The following is a 24,931-nucleotide window of genomic DNA, read 5'->3' as shown; positions in this document are numbered from 1 at the left end:
GTTTACAAACAACGGTCAGTGGTGGCTTGTAACCAACCACACACTCGCAATTATCTCATAAACGGCTCTTTTGCAGACCCATGTTTACAGAGACTTTTTTGCTTCTATTATCGTGTACTTTCACCTGTGTCAGTTTGCGCTATTACTTTTGAGACACCCTGTATAAGCTCAATCATAAAATCAGTATCAAGAAGAAAATTAAAATACAATATCATGCTGCGCAGTAGCTTATGAAATTCTACTGAAGCCTTTATGTTTAACGCCATGGATCAAGGAAACGACTTTGCCACCCTTACGTCTGAGACATCTGGTGGTGAAACTTCCGAATTACTAGCAACCACCGACGATAGTTTCGCGAGCGGGTCCATCGCAAGAGTGTGGCTTATTCCGCGACTGAATATAGTTCCCTGTTTGATTTGCATTTTCCTCCATCGCTGCAGTTCTTCCTCTACAATTTACCTGTACTTAGTGCAACACACGAAACGTAGATGTACTTTGGCTGTATGTTATGCATTAGAATAGACAAGATGAGAAAGGTTGTTTTATATTTCGATTTAATTTAGCTAAAAAAAATAAAAGTTGTAGTTGAATGTTTGCAAACTACTGCAAGGAAGTGTTATGGTGTTCTCTGTGTACAACGTTACCATTTGATTTCTTTCCTAAAATATAAGTTAATTACTCTATATTTTACTTAAAAACAGTGAAAAATAGTATACGCTAAAATAAAACTTTCACTCACAAAATACGAAACACGTGCCGACCCTCGTTCAAGCTCCCATCCCCAAACTTCCGGTACTGTAAATTCCTTCCTCGCAGAACATTCAACCAACACCCTCCGACTGCTTTTGTTTTGATTTTGTCTGTCCCCGAGGCAAGGTTGACCACTGAACTGAATGTCTGTAGTGCTAGCCCTTAGCCAGCGACTCAGGTTGGGTTGGAATTTCCTATGTGCGATTGTTTTGATTTTGGTGATAGGAAACTATTTAAGTGGTAAAAATTATTGATTTAATTGAACAAAGTAAAAAAAAAACTGACAAATTACTGACCACTTACTCACTTATTTATTGTAACGAATCAGTCTCGTTACAAATTGTATGGGATCCACCTTTATATGAATAAGCTTTCTTAGAATCCAAGTATTGAAAATTGAATTTTTGTATTATAGTTAATATTCAGGATTGAATACACTCTTTATAGTTCTTATTTCCTCCACTCGTCTACGCCACTTTTCAGGCCGCCTCGATAGCGTAGGGGATAACGTTGTGGGATTGTGATCAAGGGCTCGGAAACTCCACTACTCCAGTTCCGATTTGCCTATCTGAGCAAAGTGAACCAAAAACTTCGTCACTTTCCACGGCAAGGATAAATGGTGATCCGATGATACAGGGAATAGAACAAATGCCCTAAAATATGTAAACCATGGCCATAATTCGAACCTAGAGCCTTTAGAACAGAAGTCAGTTAGTTCTGCGCCACCGAGGTAGCAGCTTTGGAATAATAAACTCCATGGTGAAAATTTCGTCTGAGGTCCAATACCTACCGAATGGCTTATCTTTGGAGTACACCTGCTCAGCGCAACGAGTCCAATTGTTTTTATCGTGCCGACCTTCGACGCCGAATGGTTGGCACAGCGCGCTACAACGACAGGGTTCCCGGGTTCGAATCCAGGCTTGGTTATGGGCTTCCATGTGAGCGTCGTTTCATCAATTTCATAATATCATATCACTTGTTCTCATCTTCGAGATTAGCCGAAAGTGGCAGAAAAACGAAGAAATATAAACCAAGTAAATAAATCGATCAAACCAATTGTTGCTGTTATTTGGCTTTCCAGGCGAAGCTTAATTGGCTTTCCTTTTTAATGAACTCGCCATTATCCTCACGATGCTTGGCCAACACCAGACAGTTCACACCGAAAGCAACATTTGGCTACCTGGGACTGCATATGAATTAATAATTGATTTCGTAATATTGGTATGAATATTATAAATTCGCTCACACATAAAAGATCGTTATTAAAAATCGTAATTAAAATTATGTTTCAATCTGAAAAAAATTTACATAAAAATATATTAAAGGCCCACATAAATACAACGTCAAGGCAAAAGCAAAATATCTCACCAGGAAATACTGTTCTTTTTGCGAACAACAGAATAAATTACGGCATTTCAAGAACCAAGAACAGTAAAATAATACTAATAATATTAAATAATACAACCTCAGATAGTGGAATATATATCTGACTTCACTGATTCACTCATTCTGTCGTTTATGTAACGAGTAGCTACTTTTCTACTTTTTGTTTACAAGACGGTTCGCGAATAGGAACTCGGATCTTTCCAATGTTTCTGATTGTTTCGCCTGAGACTCAACCTCCGTGGCGATGTCCCCTGGTACCTCGCCCCCTAACCCCCAACTGAAGTTAATGAAATATCGAATAATAAGATAGTTCATTTCTAAGAGTATGACAATTTTCACAGTTTTCGAAGTGGTGTATTCTGTATGCTCTCACTTTTCCTGCTTATAATACCAACACCACTCTAACAAAAAGTAATTTTGTTTTAGTATATATATGTGTGTGTGACTTTCGTTCAAGATTCCAGCGCCGACCTGGGCATAGGTGATATTCATTTATGTCCTGTAATTTTCGCAAATAATCTCAGTTTTAACCAGTTTTAAGAACTGGAAAAAGTGTTGAATTGTTGCAATCTACACTCCCTCCATTTTATAAGGGGTGGTCACGGACTTTTGACTCACCCTGTATATTGCAATATGTATACTTTACATATGTTTCTTCATTGAAATTCGTCCTACAGGACAACTTCAGTTAGCCAACTTAACGTATAGGGTGTGTCTTACTGAGTTTATGTTTGCGTAGCGCAACTGTAAGTGTTGCAAAATTTACCTCAAGTTCTCCAAAAATTAACTTTCCCCCAAATTTTCTTATTTTCTTCTTCTTCTTCTACAAATTGGGCGTGGTGGAACCTAAATGTACTTTGTTGGAATCTGAGTTCCATAAGCTTTCCAACGAGGTATCATTTGTGATTCTGGGATGATAGCCCCGTCTAGTTGGCTGCACTTTTTGACTCGCTTTGACTCTCTTTGCACCGAAGCATCTAGTTGGTTGCACGGTGCAACACAGAGTCCTCTAGTTCGTTGATTTCGAGTCAAGTAGTATATTTGGTGTCTGCACCGTCTGCAGTACCTTCCGGACCGGTGCAAGTGTGGTGTATGGTGACGTGGTGCGTGCTAACTAATCAAATGGCCGTTTAAAGAAGCAGACAGGCATTTGTTGAATCTTTTGAACTCGAACACCGCTTTCCGTCTAGTTGGTTGAACGCAAGACTTCTAGTAGTCTTGGGTTGAACGTCATTTCCTTGCACCACCCTGACACTGGATACACCTGCACTGCACCGAGTGTTAAAAAGTGCAGCCAAGTAGACGGGGCTAATTAGTAGAGGGGTACAAAGGCCGCCAACATGAAGCTCTGCAATTTCCTTCAAATTTTGGCCGGGGTCTAAAGGTTGATACTATAACTGGCATTAATTCTAAATCTGAGGGTGCAGGACAAAAACCTAGTTCAGATTCGTCTTCAGCAGCTCGAAAAAAAAAATCACTGTCGACCAGTGTCGCGATTAGTCAAAAGTGGCGTAGAAGCGACGTTAAATAAGAAAAAATAGAGTTTCGTCTGAATAAGAAAATTCTCAAAAGTATTTCTTTTTTAATCACTGTCAATACAAGTAATTGTGGAACAACTTCTACTTCATCAAATTCTTCTAACGTTGGCACCTTTCCTTTCCGTATAATCAAGGGTCCCGGGTTCGGATTTGGTGAGATGTAAAAGTGGATGTAAAAGAAAAACAGTTGTTTCATCCTTGCATTTGTCTTGGAATCTTGTGTCTGCCCATAATCTTCTCAATATTACATCCTGTCGTATCTTTGCGGCATATTTTGTGACCCTCCCAGGAAAATTTTATGCATCCACCTATGCTTGCAGTCAGTCTATTTCGTATCTCGTTTGTCTACAATTATTTTTGTAGGATACCGTACATAAGCAGTACGGATTTCGTGAGAATACGTAAACTATCATTTGTGAAATTATTCAAGGGAAGCATCTAGGTGAAAGAAAATACTTTTACACAATAATAGAATATGCAGCTTATCGTGCAATCAAAACAATAATTATTCGCACATTTTGTAGAAACCCTTTCCCAATGGAAAGACGTAACAGTTTCCAAAAAGAAGAAATGTTTCTGGTTGTATCGCCTAATCACTGGGATCTGTTGTATCGTAAATAAACACACAGTTGTGTCATTCCGAAAAGTTGACCTTGACCACTCTCAAGTGAAGTGACAAACATTTGGAGCTCGCTCCTACCGAGGGACGGAAGAACCATAGCGGTATCCCTCCCTCAGGCAATTTCTAGGCTTCAGACCAGCAAGGTTTTCTACGACCCATGAATTTGCGGACAAAATTGTTCGCGTGACGACTGCGCAGTTTTAAATTATCTACATTACAGGAAGTAATATAAATACATATTTACATTTATCTATATTGCTTTTGTTATTCTCGCCAAATTTTCAAGTTAATTGCTCGCCTCGTCTTTCTTTTCCCTGACCTGATAGAGACATTCTTCTCTATTTTTTGGCGATTGTGTTGGTTGACAGCACTCGACGAACGTGAAGCTGCCCAAGTCAAATATCCCTCCGCCTCCTGGAAGTTCCAGGAGTAATGGTAGGTGGCAGCACAATATGCTGCGAAAAAAATACGCTGCAGACTTCGAATATTATAGTAATTGCATAATAATACGCAAAGTTCCCAGTGACAAGTATACATCAATTGCAGCATAAATGTTTCCTCTAGTGAACTATTATGTTGGATTTATAATATTCTTCTTGTGAAATAAGAAAATTAAGTGGTAAGGCATGTCAGCTGCATTTTGTCAGTTTTTATTATTTTGCTCTCAATATAATTATAAAATTTATGCTTCGAAGTATTAGAACATAGGGGACGGTTACGAAGAACAAGGCCCTACAAGCAGATGGTCGAAGTTCCATTTCAGAGCAACGCAATTATGGTAACAATTTACCATGTAAGTGAATGGGACGAATTTTCAAGATGGCGGCCGTAGTCCATCCCGTTAACCTTTTGAGTCCCAAGGCCATTTTCACATGTAAGCCTCTCGGTCCCGAGCCAATTTTGAGCAAAATGCAGAGTTTCAATTAAATGAGTGTAGATCGGAGACTAATTGCCCTAGAGAGATGAGTGATATACCGTTGTACGCGGAATGAACCAGAGATTCAGACTATATGAAATTTATGCAAATTCGGCGTATATGTGGCGGGGGGCAGGGGGCTAACTCTCAAAATTCCAAAATTTCGGAAAAAAATTTTGGTTCCCCCGCCCTCCCCTCAAGAAAAAAGTACATGACAGTGTCGACATGCACATGGAAATGATCGCTGACATGTAAGGAACACAAAAATATTTGCATTATTATCAGATGACCAATGTAACTTGAGTTGTACCCCCAAAAGGAATGGTCGGCACGCCACTGATTCAAGCTTCAAAATGCAGCGGTACCTTGAAATGACTTTAGCTCAGAGACTATTTGCCCTGGAGATATGAACGATATACCGTTGTACGCAGAATGAATCACAGATTTAGACGATATATAATTTATGCACATTCGGCGTACATATGGAGGGGGAAAGAGGGGAAATCCCCTGAAAATACTTTTTTTTTAAAAAATGGGGTTTCTCCCCCCCCACCCGCTCCCCCGAAAAAAGGGATATGAAAAGTTCAAAATGCACATAGAAATTATCGCTGTCATGTAAGAAACACAAAAATATTTGCATTATTATCATATGACCAATGTAACTTGACTTGTACCTCCAAAAAGAATGGTCGGCACGCCACTGATTCAAGCTTCAAAATGCAGCGGTACCTTGAAATGACTTTAGCTCAGAGACTATTTGCCCTGGAGATATGAACGATATACCGTTGTACGCAGAATAAATCACAGATTCAGACGATATATAATGTATGCACATTCGGCGTACATATGGAGGTGGAAAGGGGGGAAATCCCCTCAAAAATACTTTTCTTAAAAAAATGGTTTCCCCCCGCCCCCCCAAAAAATGTCAAAATGCACAAAATGCAAAATTTATGCAAATTTGGCGTATATAAGGAGGGGGAAGGGAGAAAACCCCCAAAAATTATTTTAAAAAATTGTCACTTCACCCAAAAAATGTCCTCGCACTTGGGCACAAAACGACACCTACGCACAATATTCACGAGCGAAAAGCTAGAAAGCAGTGAAAAATGAGCGTCGATTCTTGCAGCTGATTGAAATTCTATTTTTAGACAATGCAGGGTAACCCCTGTCGCAACTTGTGGACACTTGTGCTAGAAAAATAAAGGTTTCCTTCAGCGCGCTTCGAAATTCCATTCTCACAACGCAGATTCAACAACCAGTCTTCCCCCTCCCCCACCCTCCACCCCCTGCTTGTACCCTAACTGAAAACTTTCATTTTGACATCCGATACTGATAAACAAGTTTCCTTCGAATGCAGTTAACAGGCGGGAGTGAAAAGCATTGCTTTAGAACAACAAAGCCCGTCTTCCTTTGTCAGCAAAAGTTTTCCCTCGAAAAGAGACGCAAAAGAGAAGTCCCTTTTCCCGCCTTTTCACCTTCATTTTCATGAAGAAAAAGAAGGTGCAAGAAACATTTCTGTTAAATACATGTGTTAGGAACAATATAAAAAAAAATATCGAAATTCTAGCCAAAAGTAGAAAAGTTATAACGTATAAACTACGACCTTGACACAGCGTCTCGATCGAGACGCTTGGGACCGTGAGGGTTACATTTGGGTATCTCGATCGAGACGCTTGGGATCCTATAGACTATCATTAAAATACGCGTTCCATTTTTTTTTTGTTTTAGAAATGTATTCTCTATTGTAATATGCCCTTTTTGTATCAATTATGGGTATCGCCATAAGTATTCTAATACGCTGAGATATTAAAAATCTGCTTGCAAACACAAATTTATATCAGTCTTTCCTCTTCTTTACATTTCGTATATACTTGTGTATGAGCACATTGTTAATTTCACAAGTATCTTGATTAATTTTTCATCTTTATATCTTTTCTTGTTTACCTTACACTCTACTTTATTATTATTCATCTTTTTAATTTACTTTTATGCCTATTAACGCTATAATTTATTTATAATACAACGATTGTCTTTCTTACATGCCTTGAGCTGCCATCTCTGTTTCACCTTAGCAACTATTTACAAGAATTAGGCCTATTGGGTACGTAACAATTGATTTCATGCATATATTTATTGCCAAAGTTGACGGAAGCAAGGTTCCAAATTAAAATTTCACGAACCGTAGAATATACCCTGTGAAAATTTTGACACCACAGCACTGCCTACATACAAAGAGAACGAACGAAATGAGTACAGCTCTACCTGCAGAATCGCCAACTAAAGTAGACAGTCACTTGTTTTCTCTTATCGCTACCCCTTCGCTCGTACCTGTGCACTCTGTGTTGCCATTGTAGTAGACTGTGTCGAACGGAATACGTACAGTGTTTTGAATGCAAGTGTAAAGAATATGTGCTTTATGTATGCACATTTTTACTCTGGATGAAAATGGAGGCAATAAGCCTTTGAGAGCGCTGCATATTGGCAAGGCAAGGGCAGGGAAACAATGCAAGTGGCAGATTGCATCATCGAAAACTTGACGACAGAGCGAAGAGTTTTTTATCTCCATGCTACAGCTGTAATTGTATAAAATTTTATATTTTTGACATTATGTGTAGTGCAGGTGTATCCCGTTGTCAGGTTGGTGCAAGGAAATTACGTTCAACCAAGTAGACCAAATTCAGAAGATTCAACAAATGCCTGTCTGCTGCTTTTAGACGTTCATTTGATTAGTTAGTACGCACCACGTGACAACACACTACACCGCTCCGGAACGTAGTGCAGACTGCAGACACCAAAGATGCTACTTGACACCAAATCAACGAAGTAGACGAGTCGGTGTTGCACCATGTGTGGGTGCAGAGAGAGTCAAGAAGTGCAACGAACTATAGACGGGGATGTGAATACTTTATGGACGGGGATGTGAATACTTGAGTCAATATCTTGCTCATCTCGATTTAGGAACAACATCGAGAGGGCGTAGTGTGGTATCGTGAACAAAGGGTCCTGGGTCCGACATCCAATGAAGGCACATAGTGGTTCCAGGGTGCGAAATCGTTGCAGATTGGTGGGGGGGGGGGGGGGGGGAAGGAGCAGAGAGACACACAAAAAAACACACACACATATACACACATTCACAGGCGTCTCGTGAACGCATGCGGTGCATGCTGCGCATGAGTCAATTGTGGGGAAAAAGGACAGCTTGCTCTGCGACTACATTCATGAGCATTTCTACATTCTAATTTCTTCATATAGGAATTTCGATATATTATATCGACTGTCCATTGAAAATTCGATTGCAAATTTTAGATTATAATACCTATACTACCAATGCAATGAAAAATGCTTTGCGTGACTAAGGGGCAAAAATTAAGAAACATTAAGAAAATAATAGTTTCCTGTATAAAACTCACTTCTAAATTCTATTACGTGTTTTATTCAATCGGTAACGTGTCTGACTACCATGCTAAAGGTCCCGGGTTCGATCCCCGGCCGGTTCAAATCCGGGAACTTTTCTAATGTTGGAAGCGGCCCCGGCGCCCACCCAGCGTCAAATGACATGGGTACCTGGGGGGTAAAGGCGATCAGGGGCGTAATGCCGATCACATCACCCCTATTCACGACCGGATCAAGAAAGTGTGGGGCATTACCCCCACACCCCCTATACGCCTTCATGCCGCGGTGCTAAGCACAGGGGAGCACTTCACTTTTTTTACTTTGTGGTAGCTGACGAAAGGCGATGAGAAATGGAGAAGAAATGACAAGTCGAACTAATTTCTGTGTTCCAGGAATTGCTGGGTTCAGAAGTGCCCTTAGAGATGAGGCTCTTTGTTGTCCGTTCCGTATGTGTTTTAGATATTATTCCAGTACAGTATATTCGACTCCCAAAACTAATTGTTTATGTTTGTTGTTACAACCAAAACTCTCCCCCCCCCCCTCCCCGGGAAAAGTTTGATGAGTGGGAAATTTCAGGACAAGATTGTTAGTTTCGCACTCGCACTCTGACTGGTTCGGATCTCGCTTTAGACTGTAGGTCCAGTCCCAATTAGCCTTTCTCTGCATAGAATGGACTTAAAAGCAAAGTTTGAGGATGAGTTAACTGTACCCTCCGCTGTACCGTGCCCGCACAATCTTAAAATTTCCTCAGACTCTTTCATGCACGTTGGGAGTCGATGATAGTATTTTTAATCAATGTTTTAGCTCTTGGGAAGAGCAGGCCACTTCCACTGTCTGTGACGAAGATTTTAGCCCATCCTTACCTTCTCAATGTGTTGTTTTTGTCCTGTGCAGGTTCATTTACAACTTTGCATTTTCAACCTTTTTTAATTGGCTTTTTACACCCTTTTTGTAACTCTCAGATAAGGATATTAGTTAAGGGGATAATTTCCAGTGTACGTTGAAGGATGCAAACTGGCCATATATGTCGACGCACCCAAAAAATTTGGAAAGGGTTTGAATCGAGGATTCCAGAAATGTAAGATTTATGGTGAGGAAACAATTCGAAGTGGAAGAAAACAGTTTTTAGTTTGAGGAAACATAATGAGCCTAATTTGCGTGAAGATGTAAGTTAAATGCCTAATTTGTTATATAAAGGTTGTTGGATTTAGTTATCTTAGCATAAATAATACATTTACAGTGTATTCATGCTAAGAGAATCAAACCTAACGAACCTAACCTAACAACGTAGGCATTCCTCCAGTGACGTCACAACGCACGGTTGTCCTCACGTTGTGCGATAAGGGACACAAGTGAAGTCAGGGTCTCCCTTATCGCACAACGAACAGACAACCTTGAACAATAAAATAACCAAAGACCATATATTTCCTAAACAAATTGAAGGAAAACAATTTAAAATAACGAAAATAATTCACAGCTATTAAAAAATAGAAACTTCAATATCCAAAAATATAATGAAAGCCATAAATACGGATGAAAACACGAAATAAAGTTGAATCCTAGTGGAAATTAGCATCTATATCCACGTTAAAAACCAAAGTTCGACCTGGCAATACTGTGTGTTTACAACATGAATGTGGGTACAGGAGAGAAGCTCTGGAAAGTAATGTAAGAAAGTTTGCATTATTTCACAGAACAGGAACATCTAATTGAAAAATGCACAGTGCGTACAAGTGAACATATATTTTTTTTACGCCGAAGTGGTAAAACACAAGGGTTGATTGTGCAGTATAGCCAATTAATTCATTCGTTAGCAAAACACGTTATGAACAGTTGCAGTTGTGACGTCAGGATCATAACGTATAAGATCGACATATTGCTCAAACAAAGAATCCAGAACACGGTACTTCACCTCCCCCTCACCCCCTCGTAACTTACTCCACTCACAAAATGAAATAAGTCTGAATTATACAAGGGAGGATATGATGCTTTACGAGACAATATTGGCGCGAATATTACCGGGGCAACATCCGATCGGCATTTGTCTCACATGAAGGAGGGGGGCCTAAGTGTTGCCAGAACATCAATGACACGGTCTGTAAGGTGATCGTAATTCAGGACAAAAGGCGGAAATCGGTTCCAGGAAAGAGGGGAGGGTGGGGGGGGGGAATATTTGCCGAGAAAATTTCCATCAACGACCCAAAAAGAAAAATATATCAGAATCCGGTCACGTACTGGCTCCTAGGCAGCGGACTTTAATAAAACATTCCCAACCCCCCGATGCTTCTTTACAAGTGATAATATTTCTTTATTGGTTCGAATTCGGTTCCTGGTCAGAATTCTGTTTTAAGAGTCGACAGCGCGGTCAGCCTGCATTGATATTCCTTTTCCTCCCTTTCCTATATATTTCTTCCCCTTTTTGTTCTTTTTTTATTCCAACAACCCCGTCATTCGACACCGGCTTATTCAACTCATCCTTCCTACTTGACCAGCTGATGCCTGCGGTGGACCGTAAGGGCGAGATTCCCATAGCGAAACCTCGGCGGGAGGCGCCTAAGGAACACTAAATATAAGGGCTTCTTCATCTGCAAATATAAGCAATATGGGGATCGCAACTTGTGTCGGAGATGGGGCTCTGAGGGGTTGGGAGGGGTGTGGAGGGTGAAAGGCCGAAGCGTCCGTCCTGATATATGAAATCGGGACGGATGTTCGGTTCCTACTTCGCCGACAGTGTTGCTAATGGAGAGGCTCTTTCGACGAGCCCAGATGGTCGTTCATATTGCTTAATTAATCGTGTAAGTTCAGTTGTCTCCATGTTTGGATGTTGTGGATATGATTAATCTCGGCTAACTAACTCTCTAGCCTTCTTAAACCCGAAGGTTTATGGCTACAGCAACACAAGCCTTTCATTTGTGTACCTATCCTGGGCAAGATCAATCCCAGATTTCCCATCCTGGCCGATTTCCTTTAGGTTCATCTCATCATATCATCACTCATCCTCAACGTCACGATTAACCAAAAGTGGCAAAGAGCGATTCAAAATAACAAAAAAAGACGAGATACGAAGACCAATATAAAGTTTTACAAGTATAAACTGGTATGTATGTATATATATATATATATATATATATATATATATATATATATATATATATATATATAGTATATATATATATATATATACATATATATATATATATATATCTTACGTCTCTTTTATGTCATTTTTGGCTCATTGTGATAAGCTGGATGAATTAACAATAACAAATACAGATGCATCATTGTGTTGGACCCATCAAGAACTCGCACTAGTTGTGTGGTAAGCTTATATTCAAAAGTATATGTGGGTGTGCACAGAAAAGGGTTGTGCAAGTCAATTGGCGTTAATTTTACGATGGCCAACGGAAAGTAGTACCCGTTCGCGCCGTGTGGAGCGCTAGTGACGCGAGTAGCCGCCGCTCAAGGTCAAACGACTTCAGTTGACTGTCTGCTCAGTGTGTGCGAAGTTTCGTAGCGCTGTCATTGTAGATATTGTTTCTGTGAGTGTTTACAATGCTCAAATGAATTGAAAACGCTGCCACTTGTGGAGTTAGGTCTGTGATCAGATTTCTCTACGCCAGGAATGTGCGACCATGTGATATTCACCGTCAATTGAAGGCGATTTATGGAGACGACAATGTTATTGATGAGTCGTGTGATCGGCGCTGGTGTCGAAACTTTAACTCGGGGAGGGAGAACGTCCATGAACGCCCGTCTGTCATTACGGACGAACTGCTGAGTGCAGTTGACAAATTCATCAAGAACGATTGGCGTGTACACTGGATGAAATCAGTGAACAGTTACCTGAAAATTTCAACCATCCACCCTACATCCCGGACCTGGTTCCTTCAGATTTTCATCTCTTCACGAAACTAAAGGGCTTTTGGGGAGGAAAGTTTCACAGTGAACAGGAACTGAAAGAAGGGGTGAGTACTTTTCTCAATGGACTGGCGGCAGAGGAATATGAAGCTGGGTTACAAAAACTCGTCACACGTTATGACAAATGCTTAAATGTACATGATGACTATGTAGAGAAGTAGTTCAAAGTTTTAAATTAAAAACGGGTACTACTTTCCGGATGCCCCTCGTATATATTAAGAAATTCGGTGTTGACCCAACGTCGTGGGGATAACTGGGGAGCTACTTGAAAAGAAGAAGCGGTCTCCGGTCTCCAAACCCAGAAAACAGCGGCGATGGAACTCGATGCTCTGACCACGCGTCACCCAATCGTATCAATCCATAGGATTATTCTTTATTGTATTTAAACTTTCTCTAGAAGCTTCAATTCACCAAGGGTCGTGCACTTGTTTACACCAGCTGTCTACTCCTCTGAGGCATTTTAATTATGCATAGTCAACAGACTTCCTGATGTATTGAGGTTACAGAGTTTCATCAGGTAAACAGGTATATTCCTTTCCGGAATGTCTGGAGTAAGAGAACGCGAACGCGTCCTGCGCGCACGTTGCGGTGTGTGCCTCGTCCAATGAACGCGCGGGAGGGGGCGACTCGACTGGTCATTCGCGTCCAGTAGTTCTGTGGGAATTCTGCATTCAGGAGAGCGCCGCATAGTCTGGCCCCGCCCACAAGCTTTCGCCTCTGCGCGTCGCTACTCCAGACATTCCGGAAAAGGAATATAGCAATATGTTTACAAGTACAGGAAGGTTAAAACTCACGAATCAGCGTGGAGGAATTCTCGATTGACCGGGGTTTTAGAGGAGCAGATTGGCTGGGAGGGGGACACTTTTTGAATTGATTGGAAACTGGGAAGAGGACTTTGGAGAGTTGGGAAGGAGAGTAGTGTGTGTCCCTGAGTGAGGTCAACTAGCTGAGAAGCCTGGAAAAAGGACGTTTTCATTTTACACTTCGCTACTGATTTGATCATCTATTGTAAGTCAAGGCAGGTATTTGTCCTATCCTTAGCATGTATGATTCAGGTTCAAGGTTCTAAAATCCAACGAGTGACTATTTTGTAAGGTATTGTATTTCAATTGTGCCTCTTGCTGCCAAGCGTCCAACTTGTCGTAATTGACAAGTGCTCTCATCATTAATGAGCATGAATGATGATTAGCTACATTACCCATAAATCAATTGTGAGTGGCAGGTTCGATCCCTCATACCTCAGGGTATGATACGCAATGAAAAACGTCTTGTAAGGTCCTGGTTCTCGGAAGTCTGTTCCGCCAATGCGTTTAGTCTATTTCTGTCTCATCGTCAGTTCATCACACATCCCCATCGTTGCGATTAATCCTAGAGGTATAGAACGGCGGTGAGAAATAACCAAATGCACTTACCTCTACACAATTAACTCCACTTGCATAATATAGTCTCCATATTTCAGATGCTAACTCGTCGTCATTTTCTTGAGAAAAATTAGTTAATATAGTCTCTTGTCGTTCCTCTTCCTTCTTTTACAAATACGAACGTAACTTTGTTACCATAGCATAACTTAAACAATACCCTCATGTTTCGAATTCATTTTTACATTCTGTTACCAAGATGCAAGTGGTTTCCATAGCAACAGACGCAAAGCATAAGAAAAGAAATGCTCCATAGTTGCCTAGAGGAATAATCGTCAATATCCGTTGCCATGTAACTACCGTGAAAATTTACCATGACCGCTTTTAAAGTTTGTGCGGGCAGTACATAGTTCCACTCATCCATATAATTTTAATGAAACCACTTTTTAAAATATATTTATGCTACACGCAACTGTAATTTATAATCATTATCTAACCCTATGCATGATATTTAAATTTGAATCCAAACGGCTACATCCCGTTAAATGTTATCGAACAAGCATCATGATAAGGTAGAATAGAGTATTTTTCTAAGTGTGTACATTTATATCACGAAACAATAAATAATGAACAAAAATTATTAGCTATATTTGGTGTCCAAATTAATCAGGAGAAGAATAAGAAAGCAATAGATACAGAATTGCGTAATTCACAACTCAAGCTGGCAATATTTTTCCCGTTTCTTCCCGTCCTCATGTTGGTGGAGTTGGTGTTTTAAGTCCACTTTATGCACAGTAAGGCTAATCGGGACTGGACCTACAGTTTAAAGTGGGATCCGAACCACTGTGTGCTTCCACCGGGAATCGAACCCGGGGCTCCTTGATACAACGCGACAACGTTACCAATGCGCCATCGGGGATGCCTATCCTCACGGTGGCGGCGATTGGGTTCCAAAACTGGGGAGGGGGAAAGGACAGTTTACTTTCCCTTCGTAGATAAGATTTAGCATAGTGCGGGAGCAAAAGTGGCGGGCAACTGACCCCTCACCCCCCCCCCCCCTTAATTGCTGTCACTGTATCCTTATGTTGGTATAACAAACCAAAGACTGTGGTTAACTCCTTCCCCAAAGACATCTTGTGTTCAGTAACTAGCGTCATCTGTGCATGTAGCACAAAGACAGTGGTTAAAAGTTTAAACAATTCATCTGAACAGCTATAGAAAATTGCCTAGTTGGTAATATTTTCAAATGAGGAAATTGATTGTATGTCAGCCGCACACCGGATCCGTCACGACACTAGTCATTCTTGTCGCAAACTGTCTCAGGCAGGCAAAGTGCCCACACCGGACGAAACATTTGACTCGAGTCACCTTGCGACAAAACAACGAAGGTCCGTGGAATTTGGTCTCGCGAGGAGCAGCTTGCGACAAAACGATCTGCGCATGCGCAAATCCACTCACTTCAGGCACAGACATCTAATCACAGACCGAAAACGGGGGCAACTTGAAGCCAGCAATTAAATGTAGTTACTGAATCTTACATTAAATGGTTAATATCATATTTTCTAACCAGTTATTTGCTAGAAATATATTCAATTCACAACATATAAACTGATACATCAATTCTAAATACACATTTTTTTTATATATATATAAAATATTTATTGGTTGTGGACAAAATCCATGCACCAGTTAACAATTTATCAATTGGTATTATATACATGTATGCACATAATATTTACTCACAATTATTCCTTTCATAATAAATAGTTTCCAAATTTCATTACACTTTTACAGAATTATATTAGACTTATTAAGATATTTTGTAAGAATATAGATTACCGAGGATGAAGGTGAAGTCAGTAAACAAGGCAGTGTCAGTGGCGCTTGATGTCCACTCCTGTACAATTCCTGTAAAAATGGTTCTCTGTAAGTTTCATAAAGTTTGCATTGCAATATAATGTGGTTTGGAGTTGCAGTATATTCATTGCACAAACAAACTGGTGAAGTCACTAAATTCTTCTTGTAAAGGTGAGCTGCGGCGATACTAAATACACATTGATACATTTATTCTGCTATAAACTGTTATAATAATGTATCGTGACGTGCTTCCCAAATTATAAAAGACGGACCTAGACCTACTGCGCACTTGAACGAAATCTGCTATTAGATTTTAGCCAACAAGTTTACTCATCTTGCCGCTTCGTGTCGTGTGGCGTTGTGACTCGTCCTGTCATGCCATGTTGCGTCGGATCCGGTGTGCGACTGGCCTTTAAGGGTTAGAAAACATGCCTTTACAATACATTGATTTATTTTATTTTACTTCGCGTTTTGTGCCTCTTGGCTAATTTGCGAAGATGGGGATGAAATGATGAAATTGATGAATGGACATTCACAAACAACCATGCCCGAGCGGGATTCGAACCTTGGACCCTGAGCGTCGCAGCGCGATGAGCTAACCACTCAGCCACAGGGTACGGCCTTTACAATAGAACTTGTTAACTTGGCTACCAATGATTTTGATCAGATTGTAAAAGAGGAAGCAGTTGAGGGGATAGAGAAGCAACTTGATTTGATCTGATTACGATTTGCTTTATTTTACGTCGCATTTCTGCCACTTTTGGCTAATCGCGTAGATGAGGATGAGTGATGAAATTGATGAAGAGACACCAATTAACACCCATGTCTAGGCCGGGATTCGAACCCAGCAACTTGAAAAGAAGCAAATCATCTTGCCAGTTGGTAACCTTGTGTTTTCACCTTCGAAGCTAAACCCTTCGTTATTTTCTCCGGAGACAGGTGTAGACTAAAATAAAAAAAAGGAGAAATCCAAATAACCTTCCGCCTTTACCCCTCTCACCCTCCCTTCCCCTTTCTCTCTCTCTCTCTCTCTCTCTCTCTCTCTCTCTCTCTCTCTCTCTCTCTCTCTCTCTCTCTCTCTCTCTCTATTCGATTTCCAGCACAATCTCCACACCAGAACGGTTTCTCCTCACACAATCTTTAGCTTGACCACTTCCGACCAGGGGCAGATGGTTTCTTGATTTGGGTCTTAGGAAATCCTCGACCTAACCCCCCCCTCCTGCCGCCCCCCCTGAAGATCTTTGATATTTTCTTAATGTCTTTCACGGACCCTCGATATTTTATTCGGTCCCATCTGGCAAAAAAGTCTGCCCATATTCCCAGCCTTGTTACGGAGGATCGAATTTTGAGAAATGGGACCACAAGTGCATTTTAAAGTCCGAATCGGAATGCCTCCGAATGGGGGAGCAATGGAATATCTCTTGCCGTGTTGGGGTGAGAGGGTGGGGGGTTGTGGGGATATCCCGAAGGATACGTCCCATCCAATGTGTGGACGTAATATCGAATATTCGATATTTAGTCTCATGTTGAATCAGAAATATCGCATTTGTAAAGTCCGTAATATTGGAAACCTCTGGCCGGTTAGGTTATGGGGGTGGAGGGTGGGGGGTAGTCCGACCATATGCGCGGTCATGTTTAGAATTTCATAAACAGAATATTGCGAGGTGCGGAACTCTCGCCTATCCACCCTCCTCCCCTTTATTTCGCCCCATCTTCCCTGCCTCGGAGACTGTTTCTGTAACTTTGTCGACGGCTCTGAGGGGATGAGGGAAGGTGCAATGGACGGTAGGGAAGGGAGATGAGTGGGCACTGAAGGACAAGGTTACATTCTGCTACATTTGGACATACAATTTTGATGTTATAAATAACTATAGGTTCTCTACCGTGATATAGTTCACTTGTGTGTCACGTGTTCACAGTGTAAAGTGCTGCAGCGAGAGGATTTCGTTCAAGCGCCCAATAGTACGCACGGATGACGCTAGATAGCGTGCGGAATTTAGAGCTCTACGCTCGCCATGACGTCACGAGCAGTCAAAACGAACGATATACACTCGAAGCCATTTCGTACACGTACTAGGGTGAATCAAATATAAACGGAAATTTATTTTTCATAATTTATTGAAACAAAATACAAATACAAAACAAAGTAATTACTTTTCTACAAAGCTCCCTTGAACTGAAATGCACTTTTGCCAGCGGATAGGGAGTTTGGCAATCCGTTTGTCCGAGAAAGTTCTCGGTCGTGTGTGCAGCCAGTTGCACACGAACTCTTCCACTTCTGCGTCATTCTGAAAACGCTTACCTCCGAGTGCTTCTTTCAGGGGTCCAAACAAGTCATAATCACAAGGGGATAAGTCTGGACTGTATGGAGGATGTTCAAGTGGTGTCCAATGAATTTCGCCCACTTTGTCACGTGTTGCAGCAGCTGTGTGAGGTCTGGCGTTGTCATGAAGCAGCAGAACACTTCTGATGGGTGTACCACGTTGTTTGGTTCGATAAGCAGCCTTAACACTTTCCAGGAGCAGCATTTACTGTTCTTCTTTCATGAAGATAATCAATAAAATGACACCTCTGAAATCCAAAGAAACTGTGGCAAGAATCTTCCCAGCTGATGCGTGGCTTTTGGCCTTGACTGGCCCAGCCTCTTCTTTTTTCCGCCACTCCTTGCTGGCCTGTTTTGACTCTGGTGTGTAGTGGTGGACCCAAGTTTCATCACAGGTGACAAGACTGTGCAAAAATTCATCCCCTTCTCTCTCATAACGAACCAGAGATTTCCAGTCGAACCTTTTCTGCTCCTCAGTGAGGAGGCGTGGGACCCACCTCGAAGCGATTTTTCTGCAGCCCAAGTTCTCATGAATGATCGTGTGAGCACTACCATAACTTATGCCCACTGCAGATGAAATTTCACTGACTGCCAAGCGACTGTCACCTTCAGTCAAGTCCTGAACAGCCTGAATGTTTTCTTGAGTGATGCTTTTCCTTGGCCGCCGTTGATGTCTTTCATTTTCCACAGTTTCCCGTCCTCCCAAAACCATGTTGTGCCATTCATACACACGGGTCTTTGAAAGGGTGGACTCACCAAACTGTGCTCGAAGTCTGGTCAAAATTTCACTTGGTTTCACCCCTTCGTTTGTAAGAAATTTGATAATGATGCGTTGCGCAATGGACGGGTGTACCTCCTGCTCACTCATCGTGCTGCTGACTGATGTTAAAGGTTGACAAGGGCTCCAGGGAAGGAACAGACTCCAGATTCACCCACTATCATCACCTCAAGGCCACAGGACTCCATCACACTTTCCCTGCAAGTAAGAAATAAATTCCCGTTTATATTTGATTCAACCACTTATATCCTTAATTTGTCTATAGCCGGACCCTGTGGCTGAGTGGTTAGCACATCGCGCTGCGACGCCAGGGGTCCCGGGTTCGAATCCCGCTCGGGCATGGTTGTTTGTGAATGTCCATTCATCAATTTCATCACTCATCCCCATCTTCGCAAATTAGCCAAGAGGCACAAAACGCGAAGTAAAATAAAATTAATCAATCACAATTAATTTGTCTGTGGTAGTGTGCCCTCAGTCTAGTCAGTAGGGCGTCTGACTGCCGCGCTGGAGACCACGGTTCGATTCCCGAGGTGAGTGATCTCCGGTCTTGTCCCCGCATAAAAATCGACTCTAGGGCTCACCCAGCCTGAAATCAATGGATCCCTTGGGGGCAAAGGCGGCCGGCGCATTGGGGCTGATCAACTCTAAAATGGCCAAGATGGATCATGTGTGGGGCACTACCAGTGACGTGCGTCTACGCGTAAACAACGATAGTCTACATTCTACACGTAGACTATTTTATACACGTAGATTACGTAATCTATGTAAACAACATGGCGAAAGGTGATAACTTAGCAAAGGGCGCCGTGGAATTAGAAGAAAATTATACTGCGTATCAGTTGCTGATGTGTGAGAAGAAATTTTCATGCTCTTTCTTCCAAATTCGAACAATTTCTCACCTAGGAAAAAAAACCTAATATAGGAAATATTCTAGTGTTTTATGGGAAAAAGACCACTCTTGCCTCACGACTGCCATCTGTTGTTCTTTTTTGCATACTATTTATCTTCCATAGTTGATAATAGAAGAGAAGATAAATTTCTTGTAAATAGGATTATTTTTATTTCGTTAGGAACCAATATAGTTGAAAACGTCACTTTCCTTTCATGAAACCCTTGAAAATTAATTTTAATGCACTTTAGATTGTCTACGTAGTCTATGTAAACTACAACCCAATGTAATCTAGGCGTAGATTACGTGTACACAACGCATGTAGACGTAAACTTATAGTCTACGGCACATCACTGGGCACTACACCCACATCCCCTAAATGTGTCTTCATAACATGGTGCTATATGCACTTTACCTAGTGATCCCTCTGTTCGTGAAGGGATAGACGAGGTAAAATTGAAACTTAAGTGAGCATAGTCATCATCTCAATACTTAAATGTAGTTTATTCTGTCTTACCAATATACAATAATATTTAAAAATGAATTAAATGATTGTGAAACTGCCAGGGGATATATTTTACATATGTTTCTACGATTATTGTCTCATTGTAAATAAAGATCGACTGAATTACTCTCGAGGGTGGGAGGTTGGAACGAGTACCAGGTAGCGGAAGTAGTCCCATGCAGTATTCTAGCGTAGATTAATGCTCCATACAACAGAGCTATCCGTGTTCACTGTGAGCGTCATTCTCTACAAAGCTGAGCTATGAGAGGCGTCTCGTGAACGTATGCGTCAATTGTGGGAAAAAGGACAGCTTGCTCTGCGACGACATTCATGAGCATTTCTACATTCTAATTTCTTCATATGGGAGAAGTATTTATTTTACACGAGAGCTCTGAACTAAGCTTATATTACATTTCTTGGATCTGAAGTGACGGACGCATGCGTCAATTGTGGGAAAAGAATTATTACTTTCTTTCACTTCAGATCCAAGAAATGTAATAGCTATCAGCTTAGTTGAGCGCTCTCGTGTAAAATAAATAATTATCCTATATGAAGACATTAGAATGTAGAAATGCTCATTAATGTCGTCGCAGAGCAAGCTGTCCTTTTTCCCACAATTGACGCATGCGGAGCATGCGTTCACGAGACGCCTCTGTGAGCTATCAATGTTTAATGTGGAGCGTCATTGTGTTAACTAACAATGGAAATGATAATAGCCTATGAGACAAAATGTGTGATAATAGATTGAAAGTTTTCGAAGAATTCCAGGAAATTTTGCACCTGTGAAGAGTGTCGTCTTATATTGCAAACACTGCGATTTGTTATTATTTATTTTTTTTAGGGTGAAGGGAAAATAGACAAAACGGGAGCTTTTGCACCTGTAAAAGGGAAAGTGTGTTCTTAGATTGGCAAGTCTATGATTTGTGATAATTGTATTAGGTTGAAGGGAGAATAGCCAAAAAGGGGAATTTTCCAGCTGTAAAAGGGAATGTGTGCTTTTAGATTGAGTGACATTGCGATTTGTACTACAGTTTTCAAGATGAAGGGAAAAATAGACAAAATTGGAAATTTTAAGAGAAGATTGCACTTAGATTGGCAACACTGATATTTGTGATAAATTTTTCGAAGATGAATGGAAGAAATAGACAAAAAGGGAAATTTTGAACCTGTTAAAGTGTGCTCTTAGAGTGAGGTAACACTACTGCGATTTGTGATAATTTGATTAGGATGAAGGAGAAAATGGACAATGAAGGAATTTTTTGCACCAGTAAATAGAAAATTTCGATCTTAGATTGTGGCAACACTGCAATATGTGATAAATTTATCGAAGATAAAGGGGAACTAGACTAGCGAGGGAATTTTTGCACCTGGAAAATGGAAAGTGTGGTCTTAAGAGTAAGTCAACACTGTGATTTGTAATAAATTGTTCAAAGATGAAGGGGAAATAGACAAGAAGAGAAATTTTGCACTTGTAAAAGGGAAGGTGTGCTCTTAGATTGGCAACACTGCAATTTGCGATAATTTTATTAGGATAATGGGGAAAATAGACATGGGAGAGAATTTTTGCACCAATTAATGGGAAATTGAGCTCTTATATTGTGGCAACACTGCACGGTGGTTAAATGCAATTGATGACTTCCGTTTCTTTAAAAGATTTTACTAATGTATCGACAAGAACTAAAGTCCTGACGAGACTAGTTAACCTCTCTCGTTGTCATTCTCGTTTCTAGCTTGTTTCGTCCTCGTTATCGTGTCCACAGTAGCCGAAGAGTTCGTCGTATTTCCTCGAACTGTTTGCTCAGTGGTTGAACATGTAATAATGACAGGAAAACGTCCAAAGTGATGAAATAACGAGAGAATATAGCAAACAGGATTCATCATCATGGCTGTCACATTGTTATCGACACCATATGCAGTCCCCATCGCAGTATTTGACTTGCGATAAAAGTTGGTAATGGCGCAGCCAATCGGCGAGACTATTGCGTAATAAATCTCCTCGTGTTTGGACAAAGCGACAGCGGAAGATTGCCCTACCTCTTCGTCCACTCTTTGATTTTAATTTCGGTTAATTGGTGGCTGTTTGCTTTCTGTCTCGCGCGGTTGAGAGCATCAAATACCCTTGTTGGAACACCCAGCAGATTGGAAAGGTATGTTTGACAGGCGGCGCTGTTGTGCACACTCGTGTGACGTTCCGGTCGCCAACTAAAATTTCCGTGGTGGAAACTGAAGGATTTTCTTGACGCCCGAATATTTTCTCTCTCTCTCTCTCTCCCTTTCCCTGTGTGTGTGTGTGTGTGTGTGTGTGTGTGTGTGTGTTTATATGTGGGAGGGTTGTTAAAGGTTCAGCCATGGGCGTAACTTGGGGGCCTATCTTTGTGTGTGTGGGGGGGGGGGGGCAAAATCGAACTTGAGACAACTTTGGACGGGCAGAATCAAACTTGGGACTTAACTTTCGGGGGCGGATCAAACTTGCGATTTAACTTTTGGGGCCAGAATCAAAATTGGGACTTAACTTTCGGGGGCGGAATCAAACTTGGGATTTAACTTTTGGGGCCAGAATCAAAATTGGGACTTAACTTTCGGGGGCGGATCAAACTTGCGATTTAACTTTTGGGGCCAGAATCAAAATTGGGACTTAACTTTCGGGGGCGGAATCAAACTTGGGATTTAACTTTTGGGGCCAGAATCAAAATTGGGACTTAACTTTCGGGGGCGGATCAAACTTGCGATTTAACTTTTGGGGCCAGAATCAAAATTGGGACTTAACTTTCGGGGGCGGAATCAAACTTGGGATTTAACTTTTGGGGCCAGAATCAAAATTGGGACTTAACTTTCGGGGGCGGATCAAACTTGCGATTTAACTTTTGGGGCCAGAATCAAAATTGGGACTTAACTTTCGGGGGCGGAATCAAACTTGGGATTTAACTTTTGGGGCCAGAATCAAAATTGGGACTTAACTTTCGGGGGCGGATCAAACTTGGGATTTAACTTTTGGGGCCAGAATCAAAATTGGGACTTAACTTTCGGGGGCGGAATCAAACTTGGGATTTAACTTTTGGGGCCAGAATCAAAATTGGGACTTAACTTTCGGGGACGGAATCAAACTTGGGATTTAACTTTTGGGGCCAGAATCAAAATTGGGACTTAACTTTCGGGGGCGGATCAAACTTGCGATTTAACTTTTGGGGCCAGAATCAAAATTGGGACTTAACTTTCGGGGGCGGAATCAAACTTGGGATTTAACTTTTGGGGCCAGAATCAAAATTGGTACTTAACTTTCGGGGGCGGATCAAACTTGGGATTTAACTTTTGGGGCCAGAATCAAAATTGGTACTTAACTTTCGGGGGCGGAATCAAACTTGGGATTTAACTTTTGGGGCCAGAATCAAAATTGGGACTTAACTTTCGGGGACGGAATCAAACTTGGGATTTAACTTTTGGGGCCAGAATCAAAATTGGGACTTAACTTTCGGGGGCGGAATCAAACTTGGGATTTAACTTTTGGGGCCAGAATCAAAATTGGGACTTAACTTTCGGGGGCGGATCAAACTTGGGATTTAACTTTTGGACCAGAATCAAAATTGGGACTTAACTTTCGGGGGCGGAATCAAACTTGGGACTTAACTTTTGGGGCCAGAATCAAAATTGGGACTTAACTTTAGGGGGCGGAATCAAACTTGGGATTTAACTTTTGGGGCCAGAATCAAAATTGGGACTTAACTTTCGGGGGCGGAATCAAATAACTTTTGGGGCCAGAATCAAAATTGGGACTTAACTTTCGGGGGCGGAATCAAATAACTTTTGGGGCCAGAATCAAAATTGGGACTTAACTTTCGGGGGCGGAATCAAATAACTTTTGGGGCCAGAATCAAAATTGGGACTTAACTTTCGGGGGCGGAATCAAACTTGGGACTTAACTTTCGGGTGCGGAATCAAACTTGCGACTTCACTTTCGGGGGCGGAATCAAACTTGCGACTTAACTTTCGGGAGCGGAGTCAAACTTGGGACTTAACTTTCGGGGGCGGATCAAACTTGGGATTTAACTTTTGGGGCCAGAATCAAAATTGGGACTTAACTTTCGGGGGCGGAATCAAACTTGGGACTTAACTTTCGGGTGCGGAATCAAACTTGCGACTTCACTTTCGGGGGCGGAATCAAACTTGCGACTTAACTTTCGGGAGCGGAGTCAAACTTGGGACTTAACTTTCGGGGGCGGATCAAACTTGGGATTTAACTTTTGGGGCCAGAATCAAAATTGGGACTTAACTTTCGGGGGCGGAATCAAACTTGGGACTTAACTTTCGGGTGCGGAATCAAACTTGCGACTTGACTTTCGGGGGCGGAATCAAACTTGCGACTTAACTTTCGGGGGCGGAATCAAGTTTTAAGTCCACTTTAGGCACAGTAAAGCTACAGACCTACAATTTAACGTGGGATCCGAACCACTTGTGCCTCCACCGGGTATTGAACCCGGTACCCCTTGATTGCAAGGCGAAGACGCTACCACTGCGCCATCGGGGAGGCCTCGAGGGCAGAATCAAACTTGGAACTTCGGGAGGCAAGATGGACAACTTCTCCATCCACAAAAAAAGTACAGAACTACATATTTTGCTAAATAACTTACATTTGAGCAATCATAAAAAAAAAATACTCATCAATACTTTGCTCCTCCTGGCGGTATCTCAGTCGTTAGGGCG

At 41.5% G+C, this 24,931-nt stretch overlaps 1 protein-coding gene across 1 annotated transcript; it reads right to left on the bottom strand.

The window, feature by feature from the left end:
• Positions 1-18,266: 18,266 nt before the first annotated feature.
• On the bottom strand, positions 18,267-18,929 carry LOC146004453 (protein GVQW3-like). Its single transcript, XM_083143308.1, has one exon. The coding sequence runs from the start codon at positions 18,927-18,929 to the stop codon at positions 18,267-18,269; it is 663 nt and encodes a 220-aa protein (XP_082999434.1).
• Positions 18,930-24,931: the final 6,002 nt, after the last annotated feature.

The sequence above is a fragment of the Lepisma saccharinum genome, chromosome 21 (genome assembly GCF_977018435.1).
Source record: "Lepisma saccharinum chromosome 21, izLepSacc3.1, whole genome shotgun sequence".
Taxonomy (NCBI): domain Eukaryota; kingdom Metazoa; phylum Arthropoda; class Insecta; order Zygentoma; family Lepismatidae; genus Lepisma; species Lepisma saccharinum.
Note: the sequence above shows the minus strand (reverse complement) of the source record. Positions and strands in the feature narration are given on the sequence as shown.

Bases quoted from the DNA above. Each gene is read 5' to 3' on its own strand.
- LOC146004453 (XM_083143308.1), bottom strand. From the start codon at position 18,929: ATGAGTGAGCAGGAGGTACACCCGTCCATTGCGCAACGCATCATTATC.